General features: G+C 43.6%; 3 protein-coding genes across 5 annotated transcripts in view; 2 read left to right on the top strand and 1 right to left on the bottom strand.

The window, feature by feature from the left end:
* pxmp2 (peroxisomal membrane protein 2) overlaps window positions 1-18864 on the top strand; it is a 109038-nt gene that overhangs the window by 84422 nt on the left and 5752 nt on the right. The window lies entirely within an intron of this gene.
* Window positions 1635-10639, bottom strand: araf (A-Raf proto-oncogene, serine/threonine kinase). 2 transcript variants are annotated; one of them, XM_083526377.1, is made up of 16 exons: window positions 10502-10639; window positions 6903-7100; window positions 6720-6823; window positions 6535-6637; window positions 6181-6332; window positions 5913-5999; window positions 5271-5415; window positions 4993-5020; window positions 4675-4802; window positions 4399-4592; window positions 4026-4202; window positions 3745-3791; window positions 3499-3617; window positions 3290-3421; window positions 2785-2919; window positions 1635-2648 (listed from the first exon to the last, which is right to left on the bottom strand). In XM_083526377.1, the coding sequence occupies exons 2-16, from the start codon at window positions 7008-7010 to the stop codon at window positions 2508-2510; spliced, it is 1800 nt and encodes a 599-aa protein (XP_083382503.1). In that variant the 5' UTR covers window positions 7011-7100; window positions 10502-10639; the 3' UTR covers window positions 1635-2507. The 2 variants fall into 2 exon arrangements, with proteins under 2 accessions (XP_083382503.1, XP_083382504.1); XM_083526378.1 differs by having other exon boundaries at window positions 5913-5976; window positions 6167-6332.
* usp30 (ubiquitin specific peptidase 30) lies at window positions 10126-18013 on the top strand. Of its 2 annotated transcripts, XM_083526388.1 has the most exons (14): window positions 10126-11208; window positions 12557-12779; window positions 13390-13499; window positions 13877-14098; window positions 14197-14300; window positions 14406-14504; window positions 14585-14630; window positions 14727-14821; window positions 14995-15054; window positions 15148-15234; window positions 15540-15617; window positions 15760-15952; window positions 16058-16154; window positions 16377-18013. In XM_083526388.1, the coding sequence occupies exons 2-14, from the start codon at window positions 12709-12711 to the stop codon at window positions 16582-16584; spliced, it is 1470 nt and encodes a 489-aa protein (XP_083382514.1). In that variant the 5' UTR covers window positions 10126-11208; window positions 12557-12708; the 3' UTR covers window positions 16585-18013. The 2 variants fall into 2 exon arrangements, with proteins under 2 accessions (XP_083382514.1, XP_083382513.1); XM_083526387.1 differs by lacking the exon at window positions 10126-11208 and having other exon boundaries at window positions 12574-12779; window positions 14197-14504.

Here is an 18864-nt window from a genome sequence, read left to right on the forward strand (position 1 = left end):
AGGATTTGATAACAGGGTACACATTTGACATTCCGAAATTCCAGACTTTTTAAATATGCAGGCTTTTTAAGACCATCTGAAATAATGATTTTTGAATTCCAGCGCTACAATTTCTGATGTATTTCAGAGCCAGGATCTCTGATGTTTTTTTATGTGTTTAGTCGCATGGCCAGGGGGGGTATAGAAATCCAAGTCCCTCTGGACAACCAAAATGCTATAAATTAGATTGCCGCATATGGACAGAATGGAATAGGAAAGCCTGTAGAAAAAAAGTGTAGCTTTTCAGGATCTAAAACATAGTATGTGGCTGCAGAATATTAAATCCAAGTCATGCAATGTTTTTCATCTTTTTTTGAGTTCTCGAATAAACGTTGTCATATTTCAATCCCTACCTTGAGCAAATAATATACAAGCATATACCCTACCGTTTTACTTGGGGGGAGGGTGTGATGTACGTCCACAATCACATGACTTTGATTTAACAACAGCGTCATATGTTCAGTTTGTGGATTTTTTTTGTGGAGAAACGTATGTTGTCTAGGGAAGACAAAACGGTGAACGACGTACCAAAGAATGGAGCACTGAGGCGATTATCGAAATATTTGAGTATCGACACTATTAATAACAGCTACTAGCAACATATTTCCTTAGTTATCAGAAGCGATACAATTTTGAATTCTTATATTTGACTCAACAGAATACACAAACAGGATTTTCAGTGATTTGTCTCTAGTACAACGGCACGCTCGGGACTGTGCTGAACTCAAAAAATATTAAAAAGAAAATATTAAGACACCTATAACAAAGTATTGCAACCGGGTACAGGCGAAGAGTGGGAAGAAAAGGTTGTGTGAGGGCGGCGACAATTTCGAAAAGCTTAATAAATTACGCTTAGGGATTAAAAATATTTATACACCAGTCGATTTGCAGCGAGTGGAGACCAGCTGACGAGCACGTTTTATTCCTACAGGACACCAAAATACAAAAAACACCATGATATGCAACTGTGATGGAGACTTGGCCGGCTTGGAGTTTTGAGGGGTCGAGTGGACGTTGCGATCCCTGCAGACTCCAGGAGTAGAACAATGCAACCATATGACATGCAACATTTCAGCAAGAATCTGATGTATTCATCCGTCGTTCAACTTGGTGATTGTTTCTATAGCGACAGCCCATTCCCTGGGCCTTCTGAAATATGATTCTCTCGAGTTGGAGAGGATGTGGTTTGTGTGAAATCGGGAAGGGAATCCAATCAGGTAGATAAGCCATGGGAAACAAACTTGGTAGCGAAATGGCAGACGTCCTATTTACAAATACGCTCCAGTTTTAGAGTTTGGTCTACAAATGTTATACGATGACATTCAATGTAGAGGTCCAGGGGTAACCGGCCCCCTTCTCATATATATATTTAGCTAATTCAGGACCCCATATAGAACATAAATCCTGAGCCAGTCTACAGATAGATTTAAACCGGAGGACGTTTCGAAAGTTCACAAAACAATCGCAATGTCAAGTTCTTGAGCGCATGTCCACACTGCCCCCTTGTGGATGAATAAAGAGCTGAAGGTCTAGAGTGCTATAAATAAGCAGGACATCAATACAGGTTGAAAAATTGCAATGTTCTGAAATTGCGCTTTCCATTAAAACGTCCTAAACAAGAACTCGCATCAGTTTTGGGGCAGCTTTTGAATTCAAATTGGTTCAATTGGTACGGAGTGTGTCGATCAATGTAGGTTTCTACCCGGGCTTTTTCCGGCATCAGGTTAAGCTGATCAGAGGATGGCAATATTCTGGCGCTGACTGTACACACACTCGCTCCTGCCAAATGCTTGGTTCCTTTCCTGTCTTTGCACAAGCAGCTCTACACGATTGCTCAGTTCAGCCATCTGCGCTCGTGAGCCATTCCCGCTGTGCTGTTTCGCGGTCCAGACTGAAGCTGTTCTGCCAAACGCACTGTACAGACTGTTCGATGAAAAATAATCACTAGGACACGCTCTTCAAGACCCCCAGTTGGACGATGCGCCTCTTTTCGACCACGCTTTATAGCCAATTCAGTTTTTAGCTTTATTACACCAAACCAAACTTGGAGAAAATGCTTCGTTACCTTGGTATAACGAAGGCACGCTGACGAACCATGAAGGTGTAGTGTGGATTTCGCACGTGGTGTGGAGTTCTAATATTTAAAGTGCAAACCGACTGGTGTTTCTAAACGCCGGGAGGTGGGGACGCGTAAGAAGCAAACAAGATGGAAATGGGTTTCGTTCTAAATAAATGGCGGGGGGGGGGGCGTGGGAGATGCTCACGGGTTGCAAAGGGAAGCATCGAGTACGAATATGAATAATGAATGAACCCTATCATAGGATCACTTGTTCAAACAGGAGAAAAAGAAACAGAATGACTGGAAAGTTCCACTGATGTGTTACGGAGACAAGGAATGCACAGCAGGAATGTGTGTGTGTGTGTAGTGAGTGCGGAGGAGAGAAATCTTGTGCGGAATGGTCTGGTTTTCACAAAGGCAGGAAGCGTGTGGTGTGCAGCAGCATCGGGTTCAGGTCCTCGGCGTGAACGGCGCGGTGCAGCGACGGCTCTGAGGCGCTGCGCTCGATCTTGGGCAGAAGATCCTGCACCTGCTCGATGGACACCAGGATCTAGAACACACACACTTTTGTATGAAACGAGCACGTTTCAAGTGGAAAAAAATGAAGGCTAGAATGAAGACATACATATTTATTTGAGTCCACGATGGTGCCAAAACCTGTACACCCGAGACCCAAAAGAACCCACCTGAGGAAAAAGCGGCCTTTCGTCCGGTTTGAATTTCAGACAGTCGACGATGAGGCGTTTCATCGACTTGGGGCAGTTGCTGTACAGCTTGCTGAGGTCTGGGGACAGGTAGCCTCGACCCACCATAAATATGATCTGGAGGTGACAAACGAAGCGAGTTGTGCAACATCAGTGACAAGTTTGGAAATGAGCGGAGTGTGTTTCTCCTGCACATTCATCAATCTCATGCACACAGCACTTACTGCAGGGCCACTGAGGCCACGCCCCCTACATGCACTGCACATTCCTTCATATACTGTAGTTTAAACTTTATGGTAGTGTAAATTGCTGTTTTGCTAAATGATGTACTGTTTTTTTTATTTATAATTATTATTTACACAATACCGTATACTTTAACATACTGATCAAAGACTCGTGGGAATTCTAGGCCATGTCTCCATCGTAAGTCAGGGACTACCCGTATACTTTTTATTTGGCAGATATAAAGGGATTGCGTGACTCCCACCTGGTCGCGGTTGTTGATATTGGCATAAGGCAGCGTGCCGGACATGAGCTCGTACAGCACCACGCCGTAGCCATACACGTCCGACTGGAAGGTGTAGGGGTTCGGGTCCTGCATCCGGATCACCTCCGGAGCCTTGTGGAGAGAAACCGATCAGTATCAGTGTTGGGGCGTTTGCGTCTTTTTTTTTAAGCAAGTGCCTGAATGCTTACCATCCACAGTATAGATCCACTAGGCTGCTCCACCTGCTGTGAGCCGCTCCAACGAGACTTCACCGTGGCCAGGCCGAAGTCGCCGATCTTCACCGTCCAACCCTCGTGTAGGAAGATATCTGATACCGGGGGCTAAGAAGCATTTAGCGACGAAACATTCTGTTTGATTCGGGGAATCTTATTTTTAGGAACTGATTTGCGTCCAGTCTGAAGCTGTAATTTTTTTTTTTTTATACAAAAGGATACTGTTCGATTTCAGGTCCCGGTGGATGATGTTCTTGGCGTGAAGGTAGCTGTCAAAGGAAGGGTTGATGTTAATGCACTTGGAATGAAAAAAACTATTTTTTTATTTTTTCCTGAGAACAGTAAAAGAATAAAACGAAGGGACAATTCGCCGCTGTGATGGATAGTAGGCTTTACTATACTTTGAAAACTTCAAAATAAAAATCTATTGATAAAATTTAGTTTTTATATTCTATAAGCTTTGGACAGAGTGTGCGATATTTCCGCGGGGTAGATTTGCGTACTCCATGCCCTGCGCCGTCTGCCGTGCCACGTCGATGCGCCTCATGGTGTCGAATTTGGTCTCGGTGACGTGCAGGTGGCGGTAAAGGCTGCTGCCTTCGCACCACTGCGTGATGATGGCGAAGTGCGGCTTCGTCATGAAGCCCATAAACAGCAGGATGTTGACGTGGCGCGTCTTTCTGCGGGGAGACAGAACAAGAGGGAAAAGGGAGACAGAAATTAAAAAAGAAAAACTGAAAAAGAAACGTGTTATAATGCAAATGACGTGCCTAAGACATTGTACAACCATCTTGTGAGATTTTCCAGAGCTTCCTCAATGAAAAAATGCCTCTTTTCCGCTTTTTAAGTCTCCCCCTTACGAAAAGAAATACTCACCGCAGGACCTGCATTTCGTTCCTAAAAGCCTGCAGCTGCTCCGGCGTCGGTTCGGTCACTTTGAGGATCTTGATGGCCACGTCGCCATGCCACTTGCCCTTAAAGACGGTGCCGAAGGAACCGGCGCCGATGCGTTTCTGCTTGGTCACTTGGTGTGAGGGCACTTCCCAGTAGTAGCTTGAGTCTCTGTAACGCTAAATCCACAGCAACGCAACGTATTAACCACAATCCTGTAATGTCTTACCGAGAGAAATCTCACTACAGCGTGTCTCCTACCTGATTCCTTTCCCTTTTTCCATCAAGCATGGGGGCCGGTTTGCGCTCGGGGGGGGATTTGGGTGGTTTTCGCCCTGGGGAGCCTATATGAGGCGGACTAGTCGAAGGTTTGGAAGACGAATCTGGTCCTGTGGGAGACACTACTTGCTTACTTGAGGGGTAAAAACCCTGAGTGTATGGTTTAGCCAGATTTAGTGATAAGAAATCGAAAGGTGGGAAAACCATCGCTGGAGTGTAAGAAAGAAATGAAAGCGTGTCCATGTGATCAAAAAGAATGTAGTCATGATAGCAACAACAACAACAACAAAAAAAACTTACCCATCAGACTGTTGGATTTTAATGCCTCCTAAAAAATGAGAGTGGGGGGAAAAAAATAGGAATGTATAAACGAATGTATAAAGGAAGGATGGAGTAAATGAAAAAGGTGGCAGGGGCAGGTAGAAAAGTGTGAGTCCAGTACCAGGAGTAGCTAGTTTTTCTATATTTATGCGTTTAGGTATAGAGCATAAAGAGCATAAATACGTTTGCGGTGTTTGAACGAGGTAGTGGACTCAGACTTCTGGACCATACTGCAGCTTTGAGTTAGTGATTCTGACCTCGATGAGATTGGCCGCCCCAGGCCCCAGCGTGCTGACCATGTGGACATTCGGGGTTGAGGTGGAGCGTAGCCTCTGCAGAGACTGACCGTCCCCTCCCGGCATGGGGAAGTGGAACGCCGAGGCTGGGGAGAGCAGCGCTGAGCTGAAAAAAACCCACGCACACAGATTTAAGAAATAGGTCTGGGGTCGACCAATCACTTGCCGATTATTCGACCGATATTTTGTCAAAATGGATGCAAAAAATACAAATAAATAAAAAATAACACTACATGTAATATAGAATTGAACAATGTAAATGTTAAAATAATACATTGAATTAAAAAAAAAAGAGAGACAGCATATGGTGTCAGCGATCTGCCTCTAGAGGCCGCTCTCATACTGTATAACGCAACCCGGAAAAACTATAGGTATGGATTTTTGCCTTTGTTCCTGAAATCAACTATCGGTGCCGATTAAGTTGACCTCTAGAAGTGAATGCCGGCGATGATCGGGTTTGAGTCCCTGATTCCTGTCGTGACATGGTAAAATTCGCCGCATGAATATTACTTAATTTGAGTCAATCAGATTTCTCGATTGAACACAAACTGGGTTTTAAAGCAGCATGAATTATAAAATGATTAAACACAATGGAACACGTACCTGGTAGACTCGGGTGTTAGGGGCATGGCAGTGGAGATAGAATGGGACACAACTTCACCGGTCACTGTTGTGCAATCTCCTGCAAACCTGGGGAAAACAAAAAAAACCACCACACACACACACACACACACACACACACACACACACACACACACACACACACACACACACACACACATTTATGATTCATTGTGAATGCAAAACTGTGGGCTGTGGATTTCACTAAATCACGACAAACATTATAAAACTATGACTCTCTTTCACGCACCGTTTCACCGTGTCCATGTCCACGCAGACAGTGGGCACTTTGCTGCTACAGTGCTGGTGGAACTTGTAGCCGCACGTCTGACACCGGAAGCCGTTAAACAGGAACTTGTGGCAGAAGTCACAGTACGCTAACTTAAAGAAGGTTTTACGGACCTGCGAAGACATCCGCAAGCAAAGAAATCACGGGGTCACTGATTAGTATTGCATAAAACATACTGGAAATTGTGGGCACGTGGAGTATATATGAAAGAATGTTAGAACGTTGACATAATGCAGTAATAATAATTGAGAAATGTCCAGAGTGGACATTGATGTCATTTCCTTCCCATAAACCCGGAAGGTCACGAACACTCACGAAGTTGTGCATTGTGAGGGGGACGTCGTCCAGAACCTCGACCAGAAGCTCCTCTCCGACGAGGGGTGTGATGTCAGTGTTCCATTCTGTCAGCCTTTTGCGACTGGACGCAGCATGAAAACGCGTAAATGCACGTGTCAAATGGTACCGCGTAAACAGTAAGAAGCAGGTAAATGAAGACTCACCCTTCGAGAAGGCGGAAGACGGCGCAACAGTCCTGAGTGAGGCCTCGCACCTTGAGTGCTTTGTCCAGACTATCGTGCACTGTCTGACCTGCACGTACGTTCACCTGAAACAGGACAACAACGAGGTGACGGTCGGCTCGTCTTTCTAGGAAAACCGGCCTTGGTTTCGAGAGGTGCTCTTACCACTGTGCGCTGTTTGTTGGGGAGGTAGACGCGGATGGTTCCTCCTCCTCGGGGGATGTCCTCCGGGCTCGTCTCTCCCGACGAGGAGCAGGACGACGTGGAGGACATGGTGTCTCCACAGAGGGGAGCAGAGACAGCGAGGTTGCAGCACTGCGCTTCAGGGAGACGGTTGGTTGGAATGGCGCCCTCACCTGGAGCCTGGGTGACAACAAGCGACATATGACCACGGAGACGTTGTTGACAGTACAAGGCTTTACTAGACTACTAGAAACAAATCTGAGCAATCGGACTCCCTTTTTGTCCACGTTTGACTAGCCTGAAATATAATCCAATTGCAGAACAATCATTCTCAGTATGACTCCACCAATCATTTTGCAGCCCTTCCGATGTGACGAATGTGTAATCGCACTCAATCGCCAATGCTTAGTTCTCAAGCTGTTGAAACACCACACACACCTCAATCCATTTGTCAAGTCTGTTGGGTAACGATCCACGAGCAGCGGTAATCTCACCTCAACATTCTGCTTGATGGAGACGAACTGCATGCGCCAGCGGTCGAGACGACACAACGTTGAGTTAAACATGCTCCTGAGGCTCCAGTGACCACTGTTCCTGCCCCTCTCCCCCCCCGTGGATCTTCCCACTTCATCCAGGCCTGCCTGGATTGGACTGTAGTTGATGTCAACAGTCTCCTACACTGACTCAGAAATACACTTCGCTTTTGATCATCATCACTGCACCCCGCAACATTGTATACCCGCCACAAATGGACATTCGGTGTAACCCAGATGAGGATGGGTTCCCTCTTGAGTCTGGTTCCTCTCAAGGTTTCTTCCTTATGCCATCTCGGGGAGTTTTTCCTTGCCACAGTCGCCAGTCGCCACCGGCTTGCTCATCAGGGACAAACTTACTCATAAAGAACATATTCATTTTTAATCACCGCATTATCTGTGTAAAGCTGCTTTGAGACAATGTTCATTGTTAAAAGCGCTATACAAATAAAAATGAATTGAATTGAACGTGATTCCTAACTAAACTCTCTGAGATCCGATCGATACACACATGTACTACAATAAAAGCTTTGATATCAGAGGTGGTTTTTGAGAGGAGACATGATCTAAATAAGGAAAAAAATGTGTGTTTTATTAAAAAATTATACTAAAATATTGTTGGGTCCCGTCTCTGTCGATAGGCCTGAAAGGTCTACTTTTATGGGACTGAGAGTTACAGAGAACACACTTCTTTAACATGGACTGAGAGGTACCTGGTACACACTTCCTTTACTTGAACAAAGAGTTACATGGGACACACTTCCTTTACTTGGACTGAGAGGTATCTGGGACACACTTCTTTTACTTGAACTAAGAGTTACAGGGGACACAGTTCCTTTACTTGGCCTGAGAGGTACCTGGGACACACTTTCTTTACTACAACTAAGAGTTACAGAAGACACACTTCCTTTACTGGGACTGGCAGGTACTGACGACACTCATAGGACGTTCATAGCACACACCACCTTTGACAGGGACAGAAGACATGGCTCCTTTACTGAGACTAACAAGTACAGAGGACACACCTTCTTTGCTAGGACGGTTACAAAATAAACACCCCTTTACTGAAACTGACAAGTACAGAGGACATGTGCCCTTGGACAGGTACAGACAACATGCCTCTTCTCCTAGGATGAGCAGATAGAGAGGACACACCTCCTCCACGATGCTGTATGTCATTGTGAATTATTTATAGCGCCGCTCGAGCAGTGATTCGCCAATCGAGCGGAAGAATCTCTTTTTTCTGTGTGTGTAACTGACCACAGGGTACTTGTATCTCTCATAAACCGAGGGTACAATGCAGACAAAGCCCCAAAACTGAGCACAAGCCTCGACACTATTCTCCAAAATAAAATAAAAAACCCCCACCATTTTGGCCGCTTGCTTGTGCCTCAGACCTCCTGAATCTCATGAGGCGAGAGTCCGCACGGTGCTCGCGAAAGTGACGGTTGCGTCACGGCGCCGTGAAGTGTCCCAGTATTACATTTGAACCGGTTGTTCTTGTTGTCAAGGGCAAGTGCGTAGCGACCGCGTCCTCCTGCACACGCTGTGTTTGACTTGGAACACGAGCTGCTGCGCGGTGCGCCGTACAGGCCACGATATGAAGCGGTGTAGAGGGTCCAATTCAGCGATAACGAGTTATGTATTTTTTGAAAAAGCACCGTAGGATGAGCTCGATGTTATTTGACCGAGGTTCTGCACCTGTACCTCGACACACCTTTCATGAATTAATCACATTGATCCGTCCCCATGAAAGTGTTTAGCTCGCCGTGGACACCAAAACAACATCCCACATGAACCGAAAACTTTGTTCAAAACGTACTTCCGCCACAGATTATCAGATCGGGAAAACACAATAATCGATGAACATCCAATAACACTGTGCTTGTGCTTTATTCGTTACATAACAATGTATCATTTGTCACATAATTATTAGAGCACGGTAAAATTATTTATTTTAAGGGCCATGCTCAGGGGCCCAACAGTGGCAGATCGCATTTTGGCGTGAGTTTGAAATTTATCGCACGTCTCAGCTTAGCCATGACACAAGGCCCCGGAAGCAGAAAGAGTAAGGGCCTTGCTTGAGGGCCCAACAGTGGCAGCTTGGTGGTGTTGGGGTTCAAACTTCCGACCTTCTGATCAGATCCTTAACCACTGATCCACCACTGTCCTGTCCTACATATCGCCACAGCGCTGGCTGACGTTCCTGAATTTCCCTGAGTGATGCAAGAAACATGATTCAAAATACCCATGAACAATGTGTATACACACACACACACACACACACACCATCACCATTCTCAGTATGTACACAACAGTAATGACAATGTAATAACGGCAGGCAAATATAGGTTTTATACGTGTCACGTGACAGACATCAACAAACACACACCTGTTGCCCCTCAGAACACAATTACAACCTTTCCACAGCCTTCAAACACACACACACACACACACACACACACACACACACACACAGTTTTTACTATAACAGCTGAAGGTTTTCCAAAGCTTCAGCTCGACAGTGGACTCTGGGACGCGTCCCAATCGCATCTCAGTTCCTACATGAGCGCACTACGTTCTTTATATAAAAGAGGGTTTTGGCGCCATGTGTAAGCGCACTATATGTACGACAAGCAGCCGTTTGGGATACGGCCACGCGCCGAGGTTTTACCGTGACACGGCGGCGGCGGTTGAACCCCGTGGGTCGGTTCCGCGTAATGCCCCGGACTTTAAGGAGTTTTATTCACAACAGGGGGAAAAAAGAGGGAGAGAAGGGGGGTTAATGTTTACCAGGGAGGACATGGACCTGAGGTCCTGAGACAGAGCAGAAAGCTAACTGCTTACGTTAGCCCTGTAAGGAATAATTAAGTTGGTAACGCGCTCACACACACACACACACACACACACACACACACCCTCTACTTTAACCCTCGAAATCTCTAAAAGGTTTCCTCCACAGCGACCTCGTCCTCACACTATATTCGCTCACACTTTATATTGCGTTCTATTTTTTTTTCCTGGTCTTTCTGAAGTAAATATACTCACCTGAGGCGGCAGCCATCTTGAATTCTCTCACTCTGAAGTCGGATCAGCGAGAAGGATTCCAGGGAAAGCGGAACACCTACAGCTCGGAAGCTGATTGGCCCGTTTTGAAGACTCTGCTTTCTGATTGGTTGATCGCCTTTGCCAATCACGTAGCTGAACTGTGGGAGAGAGGGAGGGTAAAAAAAAAAAAACGCCTTAAAGAAGCCACATCTCTTGGACCCTATAGTGATTGGATAATATTATAATTAAGTAGTTATCACATTATAATTATAGTATAATATTTATTGTTTATAGTACTGCACGGTCTTTATTACATAGTAATAATCTGATAACTAATGCAATCGCGAGTGAGTTTCCAACAAGTGCGATTCCAGTTGGCCCACTAGAGGGCACTGTCTGTTGAAAGAAGGAGTGACAGGCAAAAAAAATAAACGTGCAGACAAATCAATTCTAATCTCCAATAATATTTTCCAATCATATTTCCGACATCACATGTTGCCAGGGTCAAAGGGGCAAATCTGCCTTGCGGTGTTCAGAATTAACAGCAGTTACAGATCCATGCGAATGAAACCAATCAGATTTCGAGTTGCCGACACCGGGACCATCTAGCAGGCGTCCGACAAAGTCAGCGTTTTCATGGCATTCTCGCAACTCACATCGGTCGGAAACTGCACACTGTAAAATACATTCGCGTGGATTTAATAGCTGTTGATTTTTTCCATTTCATATTCATGGCTGACAGAGGAGAATAAATTGATTTTTTTTTTTACACTAATTGACATTTACAAGACGTCGTTAGGAAAGCTCGGCCAAAACAGTTCGAAACAGTTGTTGGGATTTTTTGAGAAACATTTTATTTTTGCTTTCCTGTAGAATTCCCACAAAAACACATACTTTGCCTTCACTTCAAATCCCCAGGAAAACCATCTCCATGGTTGTAGAACTGAGGATAATAGCGATGCTTCTGCTAGAGATGATATTAAATTTTTTATTTTCAACATTGTACATTGATACAGAAGAAATCCAAACTATGAAAAAACATAGAATTATATATCAATATAAAGCTTTGATGGCAGCTTAGTCAGCTCAGTCAGATTCATGAGTTAGTCATCTAGAATGTTTTTCACTTTACAAGTTCATCTGTGACATTCCTTGCCTTCTTCAAGGGCTTCAGACCATCAGTTGTCTTGTGCAGAGGAAAGGGCGAGTATAGAGTCCATAACCTTATAAGTGCTACTACAACTACTGTACAAATCCATATTATTAACACTCAGTTAAGTGAAGAGAAAAGACAATCCATCATTTCTTTAAGAAAAAAACGTCAGTCAACTTTAAATATATTTCTATAATATATATATAATACTAGGATGAAAAAGGCTCTAATGAGGACCGTCCCAGGAAAAAAGACCAAGAGCTACCTCTGCTGCAGAGGATACCTTTATTATAATTAATCGATAATATAACATCAACAGACAGACAGACAGACAGACAGACAGACAGACAGACAGACAGACAGACAGACAGACAGACAGACAGACAGACAGCTGGATAGATAGATAGATAGATAGATAGATAGATAGATAGATAGATAGATAGATAGATAGATAGATAGATAGATAGATAGATAGATAGATAGACAGACAGACAGACGGTGACAAATCAATACATACAGCAAAAAGAATTAAACATGGGGATTTTATAAAGGGTTAATCAAAAGTATCTGGCTCTATATTCTAATATGTTATCTATCTATCTATCTATCTATCTATCTATCTATCTATCTATCTATCTGTCTGTCTGTCTGTCTGTCTGTCTGTCTGTCTATCTATCTATCTATCTATCTATCTATCTATCTATCTATCTATCTATCTATCTGTCTATCTGTCTATCTATCTGTCTATTTATCTATCTAGCAATAAAGAAACAGCATTAATAAATAAACAATTTTTATTTGTATTTCTTGCGTCACCAAATCAAACCCACACGCGCATTTTTGCTCTCTATTTAATATTTTCCTGTGGTTGCACCTCAAATAACACAGTTCTCCCTATCTAGGCACACTAGTTTGGCTGTGTGAACTACATGCGTACTTTACGTGACACAGGAAAGCCATTTTGGGATCGAGCCTTCGCTAGAGTCGTTCCTCTTGGAATCTTTGCTCGGCCGGAAACAAACGCCGGAGCGCTTTTAGTTCCGCGGGACGGATCATGTCTTGGAGCGCCCAGGAGGCCACGGACGAGCTGCTCCTGGAGTTTTTCCGCGCACGGTCCTCTGGCAGGTGTGTAGAAGCGGAAAAAACGACTTTCCTGCCGGTTTTATTAATATTTAGGTGAAAAATAACAAGAAAACAAAGCGACACGGAAGCCGCATTTTAACTGCGCATGTCATTTGGTGCTGGAGCTTGGCTTAGCAAGGTTTTTGCTAACAGCTCAGTTGCTTACCAGAAACATTATTGTAATTATTTGGTTTGCGGTGGTTTTTTCCAGCTTTTTAAAATCATAATATTGTCTTATTACGTGAAATAAGTGTCTTAGTATTTATGAGTTACGCTGACACTTATCTCTAAGACGTGGGTTTATCTTTTTTATTCTTATAAAAACATCAAATTTGAGTCTCTAGACTGTGTCTCAATATAATATAAGTGCAATACTATTTAGGGTGCAAAACTTAACAGTCCTAAATTTGTTGCACTAGAACTTCAAGGTCTGAAGTGTAAGTTAAGTGGGTTGCCAGATCCCCAAATAAACAGACATGTAGTTCAATAGATGGGTTGTAGAAGTCATTTAATATCTAGGGTACTTTAATTTCAAATGGATGAAAATAAAGCGAGTTGACAGCTTGGTGAATATACACTAAATATACAGCTATATATTTGAAATCTTTTGCAGGAATAGGATCATGAAGAACTGGGGCGTGATCGGAGGCATCACCGGTGCCATAGCGGTGGGTGTGTACGTCCTGTGGGGTCCCAACACAGACAGGAAGAAAAGGAGTAAAGGTACAGAGAGTTATACTTTTCCTCCATTATATGTCTTTATATAACCTTAAGTAGTTTATTATTTTTTTTCTTTAAGAAAAATTACTTAATTACTAACTGGTGGGGGTTTGTGTAATGCTATGGGGAATCCTTTGTTGGCATATATCGGTCAAATTCTTTCAGACTGAGCATTATTTGAATGTCACAGTCATTCGAAGCACCTTTATGGCCCCATTTGTAGACCAGAAGAAACAAAAAATTATGATTACAAAAATCCGTTCCTTCGTGATGAACTTTCTATTCGACTGTAGACCACATACACACTTAAGGTGGTGAATGCCTATGCATGTCAAAATGATTGTGTGTGTGTGTGTGTGTGTGTGTGTGTGTGTGTGTAGGCATGGTGCCCGGGCTGTTAAACCTGGGAAACACATGCTTCCTGAACGCACTGCTGCAGGGTCTGGCAACGTGTCCTTCTCTCATCAGCTGGCTCCAGAACTTCAGCACCCACAGCACCTCCCGTCTCACAAACACAGAGACAGACGTTCAGAAGACAGACGCTGAGACGGACACGCAGAGGGACACACGGGTTTCCCAAACCCTTTTGCAGCTGCTTACAGGTCCCTCTGACTTTATAGAACTCCTCTCTTCCTTTTGTTTTATTAGTTTTTTGTTTAGGATTTGGATTATTAGTGTTTTTCCTGTCCTCCACTTCCAGCTCTGTCCAGTCCTGATCCAAGAGAGAATGACGTTCTGGATGCAGGATGTCTGTTCGAAGCTCTTCGTCTTTACAGATGGCACATCAGCTCTTTCGAGGAACAGGCGAGTTCCACAATAGCAGCACCGTTTCCCTTAACCTGGCAACCGGCTGTTATGTTCCGCTTCACGCGAGTGACACGTTTTGCATTTTGTTACGTCTGCCCTCAGGACGCACACGAGCTTTTTCACGTCCTCACATCGTCCTTGGAGGAGGAGCGTGAGCGGCAGCCCAGAGTCGCGCACCTGTTTGACATGGAGACGCTGGAGGTGAGACGCTTGTGCAGGACGCTGCGTTATATGATCAGTGCTTCTGAAGCAGAGTTGACTCTAGGATTGTTGCGTTTCAGAAATCGGCAGAGGTGAACGAGGACTCTGTTAGATGTTGGAGCCGAGGTGAGACATGAGACGAAATCGTTGCTAGCAGGGATACATATATAGCAGGTTTCAAAAGCTTATTGTTAACATTTTGTATCTTAATTCTGGATCCAGGGCCTCTGCACCCAATTCCCAACATGTGGAGGACGCAACACCCGTTCCACGGACGCCTAACCAGCTGCATGGCCTGCAAATGCTGCGAGCGCCAGGTGTTTACACGGAATACCATTAAATCTGTCTGTTTGTCTGTCTGTCTATATAATCATACTATAGCACAGTAAAATTCATATAAAGCAAGTGTACACACGTAATAATTAAACCGCGAGTCCTAAATCCGAGGGTCATGATGTACTTTTCTCTAAACATTCATCCCTGTATCCAGAGTCCGGTGCGTTATGATTCATTCGACAGCCTCTCGCTCTCCATTCCTGCTGTTCAGTGGGTAAGCAAACCACAGGTCCGATTTTATTTTGCTGGTGTAGCACATGTGCGCTCAGGAAACACCTCAATAATATTGTAAATGTTTATTTTATAGGGTCGACCGGTCACTCTGGATCAGTGTCTGCAGCATTTCATCTCCTCAGAAACCATTAAAGAGGTGGAGTGTGAGAACTGCACCAAGGTAAGAGATTAAAAGCACAGTGTGTTGTGTTATTAACAGAGAGCTGTTAAGTAGTTTGTTGTGATTGGTCAAAAGGTGTCAGTTTGATTGTTTTTGTAGTAACAATTGATATAACTGAACATTAACAGGGGAAAAAGAAAGTGGTGAGCGATCAAGGGTTTACAGCTGCTACAGCATTAGTGATAACAGGACGCAACTTGTTTTGTGGACGAGTCTAAGAAACATATATAGTCTATTATAGACCTTTTTTCATTTCCAGAGTTTCGTCAGAGAAATGTAGATTATGGTATGGTGTTTGTGCTCAGAAACAGGCTGCGACCAGGGACAGTCAGGCCCTGGAGAGCCAGAGGAGGACATTCATAAAGCAACTAAAACTCGGAAAGGTGGGTGTGGCTTTAATCCCTCACGTTTGCAACACATATCAAAAATTGTACATTTTTCCCTCGATATACGGAATTGTCAGAGTTTTGTTGAGTGAATTGAGTGAAAGAACTCAGATTTGTTGTGTATTTGTTTTGTGTCCAGCTCCCCCAGTGTTTGTGCATCCACCTGCAGAGACTCACCTGGTCTCCAAAGGGCGCTCCCATTAAGCGGCACGAGCACGTCCAGTTCTCCGAGTACCTCAGCATGGACCGGTATAAACACAGCAGCGCTACACGCAGACTACGCAAACCCACAGCTGTAGAAACGCGCGACGCAACCCTTGCCAACGGAGTCGGTGAGAAGCAACTAAAAGTGTGGCAACATGTACAATTTGCTCTTCAGCCTTGTGTTTTATCTATTTATTTATTTGTATTTATTGATTTTTTTTGTACACAATTAGCCCCAGAGCACCACAACAACAATAAGCCGACGTCGAACGGTAGCATCTCGTCGGTTTTTCTACTTCCCCCTCAGCTCGACCTAGGGCACGTCTTCAGGTAACACACTTGCTTTACCCACCCAGCTTTACACTCAGATAGGAGGCGTGGCCTAATGTTTCATTCGGTTAACAATACAGTTCATAGGCTTCTGTGTTGTCTCCTGTTAACCCAGACAGGTGCTGAGAAATTGATTGAGCATACACTTTCTGAAAAGTACATCTCAATATAACAACATTTTCCCCTCACGCACTCACGTTCCCTCCCGTGATGTTCCCACAGCTCGTCGGAGTACCTGTTCCGGCTGACGGCGGTGCTCGTGCACCACGGCGACACGCACTCGGGGCACTTCGTCACGTACCGCAGAGGCCCGCCGACATCCAACCCGCAATGGCTGTGGGTTTCGGACGAGTCCGTGCGCCAGGCCAGCCTGCAGGAGGTCTTCTCCTCTAGAGCATACCTGCTGTTCTACGAGCGAGTGCGCACGTGAACCGTGTCACCCAGAGATAGCGTCCGTATTAGAGAAAGTACATCGCCTCGTCTTTATAGCAAGACACCTAATATCCTCAGAGCATGGGGGGCTGGGTGACGCTTCACTATTTTAAAGAGGACACGCTGAGGACATGATGATCTTCAAATAGAAACACTAACACTTTGGACACCCGCTCAGTCTAGGCAATTATCCAGTCGGCCGGATGAAGAGAGACATCAAGATCTTCACGTGATGCTAACCTTCTCTACCAGAGCAAGGAAAATGGAATCTCGGTGTCAGAAAAGCGCCTCACGAACATACCATTTTCAGATGTGTAATTGTCTGTGTGGCCTGTAGGTGCGAAAGTGTACTCTTTTGCTGCTGATGTTTATACGCCTTGAGGTTCTGATGTGCTACAAGATGCTTTTCTGCTCAGCATGGCTGTCACGAGTGATTATCAGAGGTAATACTGGAGCATAACTGGAGCTCGAACATGTACATGGTTTTCTGAGCTGCAGAAATTTCATGTTTTTCGCGGGGGGTTGGGGTTGCACCACTTTTGTCGAAATCTTGAGATCGTTCCACCAAAATGGGACCTAAATGTCACCAAGATCACATTAGCTGCTACTTGTACTGTAGCTGCACATTATTATTATCATCATCATCACATTTTGCCAATTGGATTGGATTTGGCTGGTGGGTCGAGAAGGTTTCCGTCATTCGAGCTTGTTTGCCTGATACCGTTTTAATTCCTTTTTTCACACTGTATTCCTCATGGAAGCCATGAAGTACCTCAAGGGCAGAGCCTCTATCTTGAACCAGAATTGACACTTATTCAATTTCTAGCGCCACCGTTAACGAAGGATGCACAGGATTCTAGAATTTTCCATCTCAAGGTGGTTCCATTCACATGTATTTGTAATATTGTTTCTCTGAAAGAAGGGTATGGATGGGTGCCTGGTCATAGGGTTTCTGGGCCATTTGTTTCGTCTGTTGATCTTAAAAGTTTTCAAAAATGCAGGAAGGAAATGTTTTAATAAAAAAATGTTCAATGCTTCTATGTGAAACATCGACATTTTAGGAATCAGCGTCTATGATTATTATTAGCTGCTGATGGGACCGGGGTCGTGGGTGTATATACCGTACTGGATCTCAAATTCTATGATCTAGGATTTTACCCCACATTCTATTTCTCCTCCCTCTCGATCATTCGACACAGAAACAAAGAAAAAATGCATGTAAACGAGGCGTTCAGTGTTTTTTGAGCCGTTCAATGTAGTATTGTTCCAAAAACAGTGGTAATTGTTGGCACAACCATTTGCACTGAGATGCTTTTTTTCCCAGACAGCTTTACTTCCCTGTGTGAGATTTTTATAAGGGTTTTGAGATGTTTTGTCAATAATAATTATGTTAATAATGTTAATGTTTAATAAATTTCTAAAACACATTTGGGTCTGGGTTTGTGATTCGTCAGTTAAAAGGGACAGGATATTATCACGTTTTTTTTTTTACCATTTATCAGATTTTTTTTTACTACTTAGGAGTCGAATATTTTATCCTAAATGGCTTATTCACAAAGCAAAAAATGCTATTTATGGAAACATAGCGATAGCAAAATGCATATTAAAACGTAATATGCAAAATGACGATCTTGCGTTCTTCAGCCAGCCCAAGTTCTTCATGTGGCAATTGCGTAGATTGTTTCATAAAATCTTATTTGAGCACTGCATTCTATTTGAAAGAAAAATCTACAAAATACATCAATAAATTGTTCTACATAAATATAAGCAAACTTTTGCAATATTTAGCAAAAAACTCCTCACACACTAATTAGAGTCCAATTAGTTTTTTGGGGCTCCTAAAGAACTCACTGCTCCACAACACATTAAAAACACGACTGAAAATATTTAGAATATTGAGCTAAATATTCAATTTCCACACGACATTACATGACTATTATTACCGGTCGTGACTCCTCGGTTTCCTGTTTTATTTCTATTTTTGGTTTCATATCAAAATATCGCCGCCATCTTAGTTTCACTGGAACGAGCTCGGTTTTTGAAGTTTAACCTTTCCAAGATGGCGGCGACACTGACGCGTCTGACCCCTCGCGCGCTATCGGATTTGTATTGTGTCAACCAGGTGCGCTCGCGTACTATTTCTATAGTAACCGATTTTCATGTAATAATTAATTAGGAAAAAAAAAAATAATAATAATAATGATGATTATATAAATAATTATATATATATATATATATATATATATATATATATATATATATATATATATATATATAT

The sequence above is a fragment of the Silurus aristotelis genome, assembly GCF_946808225.1.
Source record: "Silurus aristotelis genome assembly, chromosome: 23".
Taxonomy (NCBI): domain Eukaryota; kingdom Metazoa; phylum Chordata; class Actinopteri; order Siluriformes; family Siluridae; genus Silurus; species Silurus aristotelis.

Bases quoted from the DNA above. Each gene is read 5' to 3' on its own strand.
- araf (XM_083526377.1), bottom strand. From the start codon at position 7,010: ATGTCCTCCACGTCGTCCTGCTCCTCGTCGGGAGAGACGAGCCCGGAG. The intron at 4,803-4,992 runs GTAAGTTTTTTT...TGTCTCCCACAG, and splicing joins AAAATCCAACAGTCTGATGG to GACCAGATTCGTCTTCCAAA. The intron at 4,203-4,398 runs GTGAGTATTTCT...GTCTCCCCGCAG, and splicing joins AACGAAATGCAGGTCCTGCG to AAAGACGCGCCACGTCAACA.
- usp30 (XM_083526387.1), top strand. From the start codon at position 12,709: ATGTCTTGGAGCGCCCAGGAGGCCACGGACGAGCTGCTCCTGGAGTTT. The intron at 14,505-14,584 runs GTGAGACGCTTG...GTTGCGTTTCAG, and splicing joins TTGACATGGAGACGCTGGAG to AAATCGGCAGAGGTGAACGA. The intron at 14,631-14,726 runs GTGAGACATGAG...TTCTGGATCCAG, and splicing joins TGTTAGATGTTGGAGCCGAG to GGCCTCTGCACCCAATTCCC.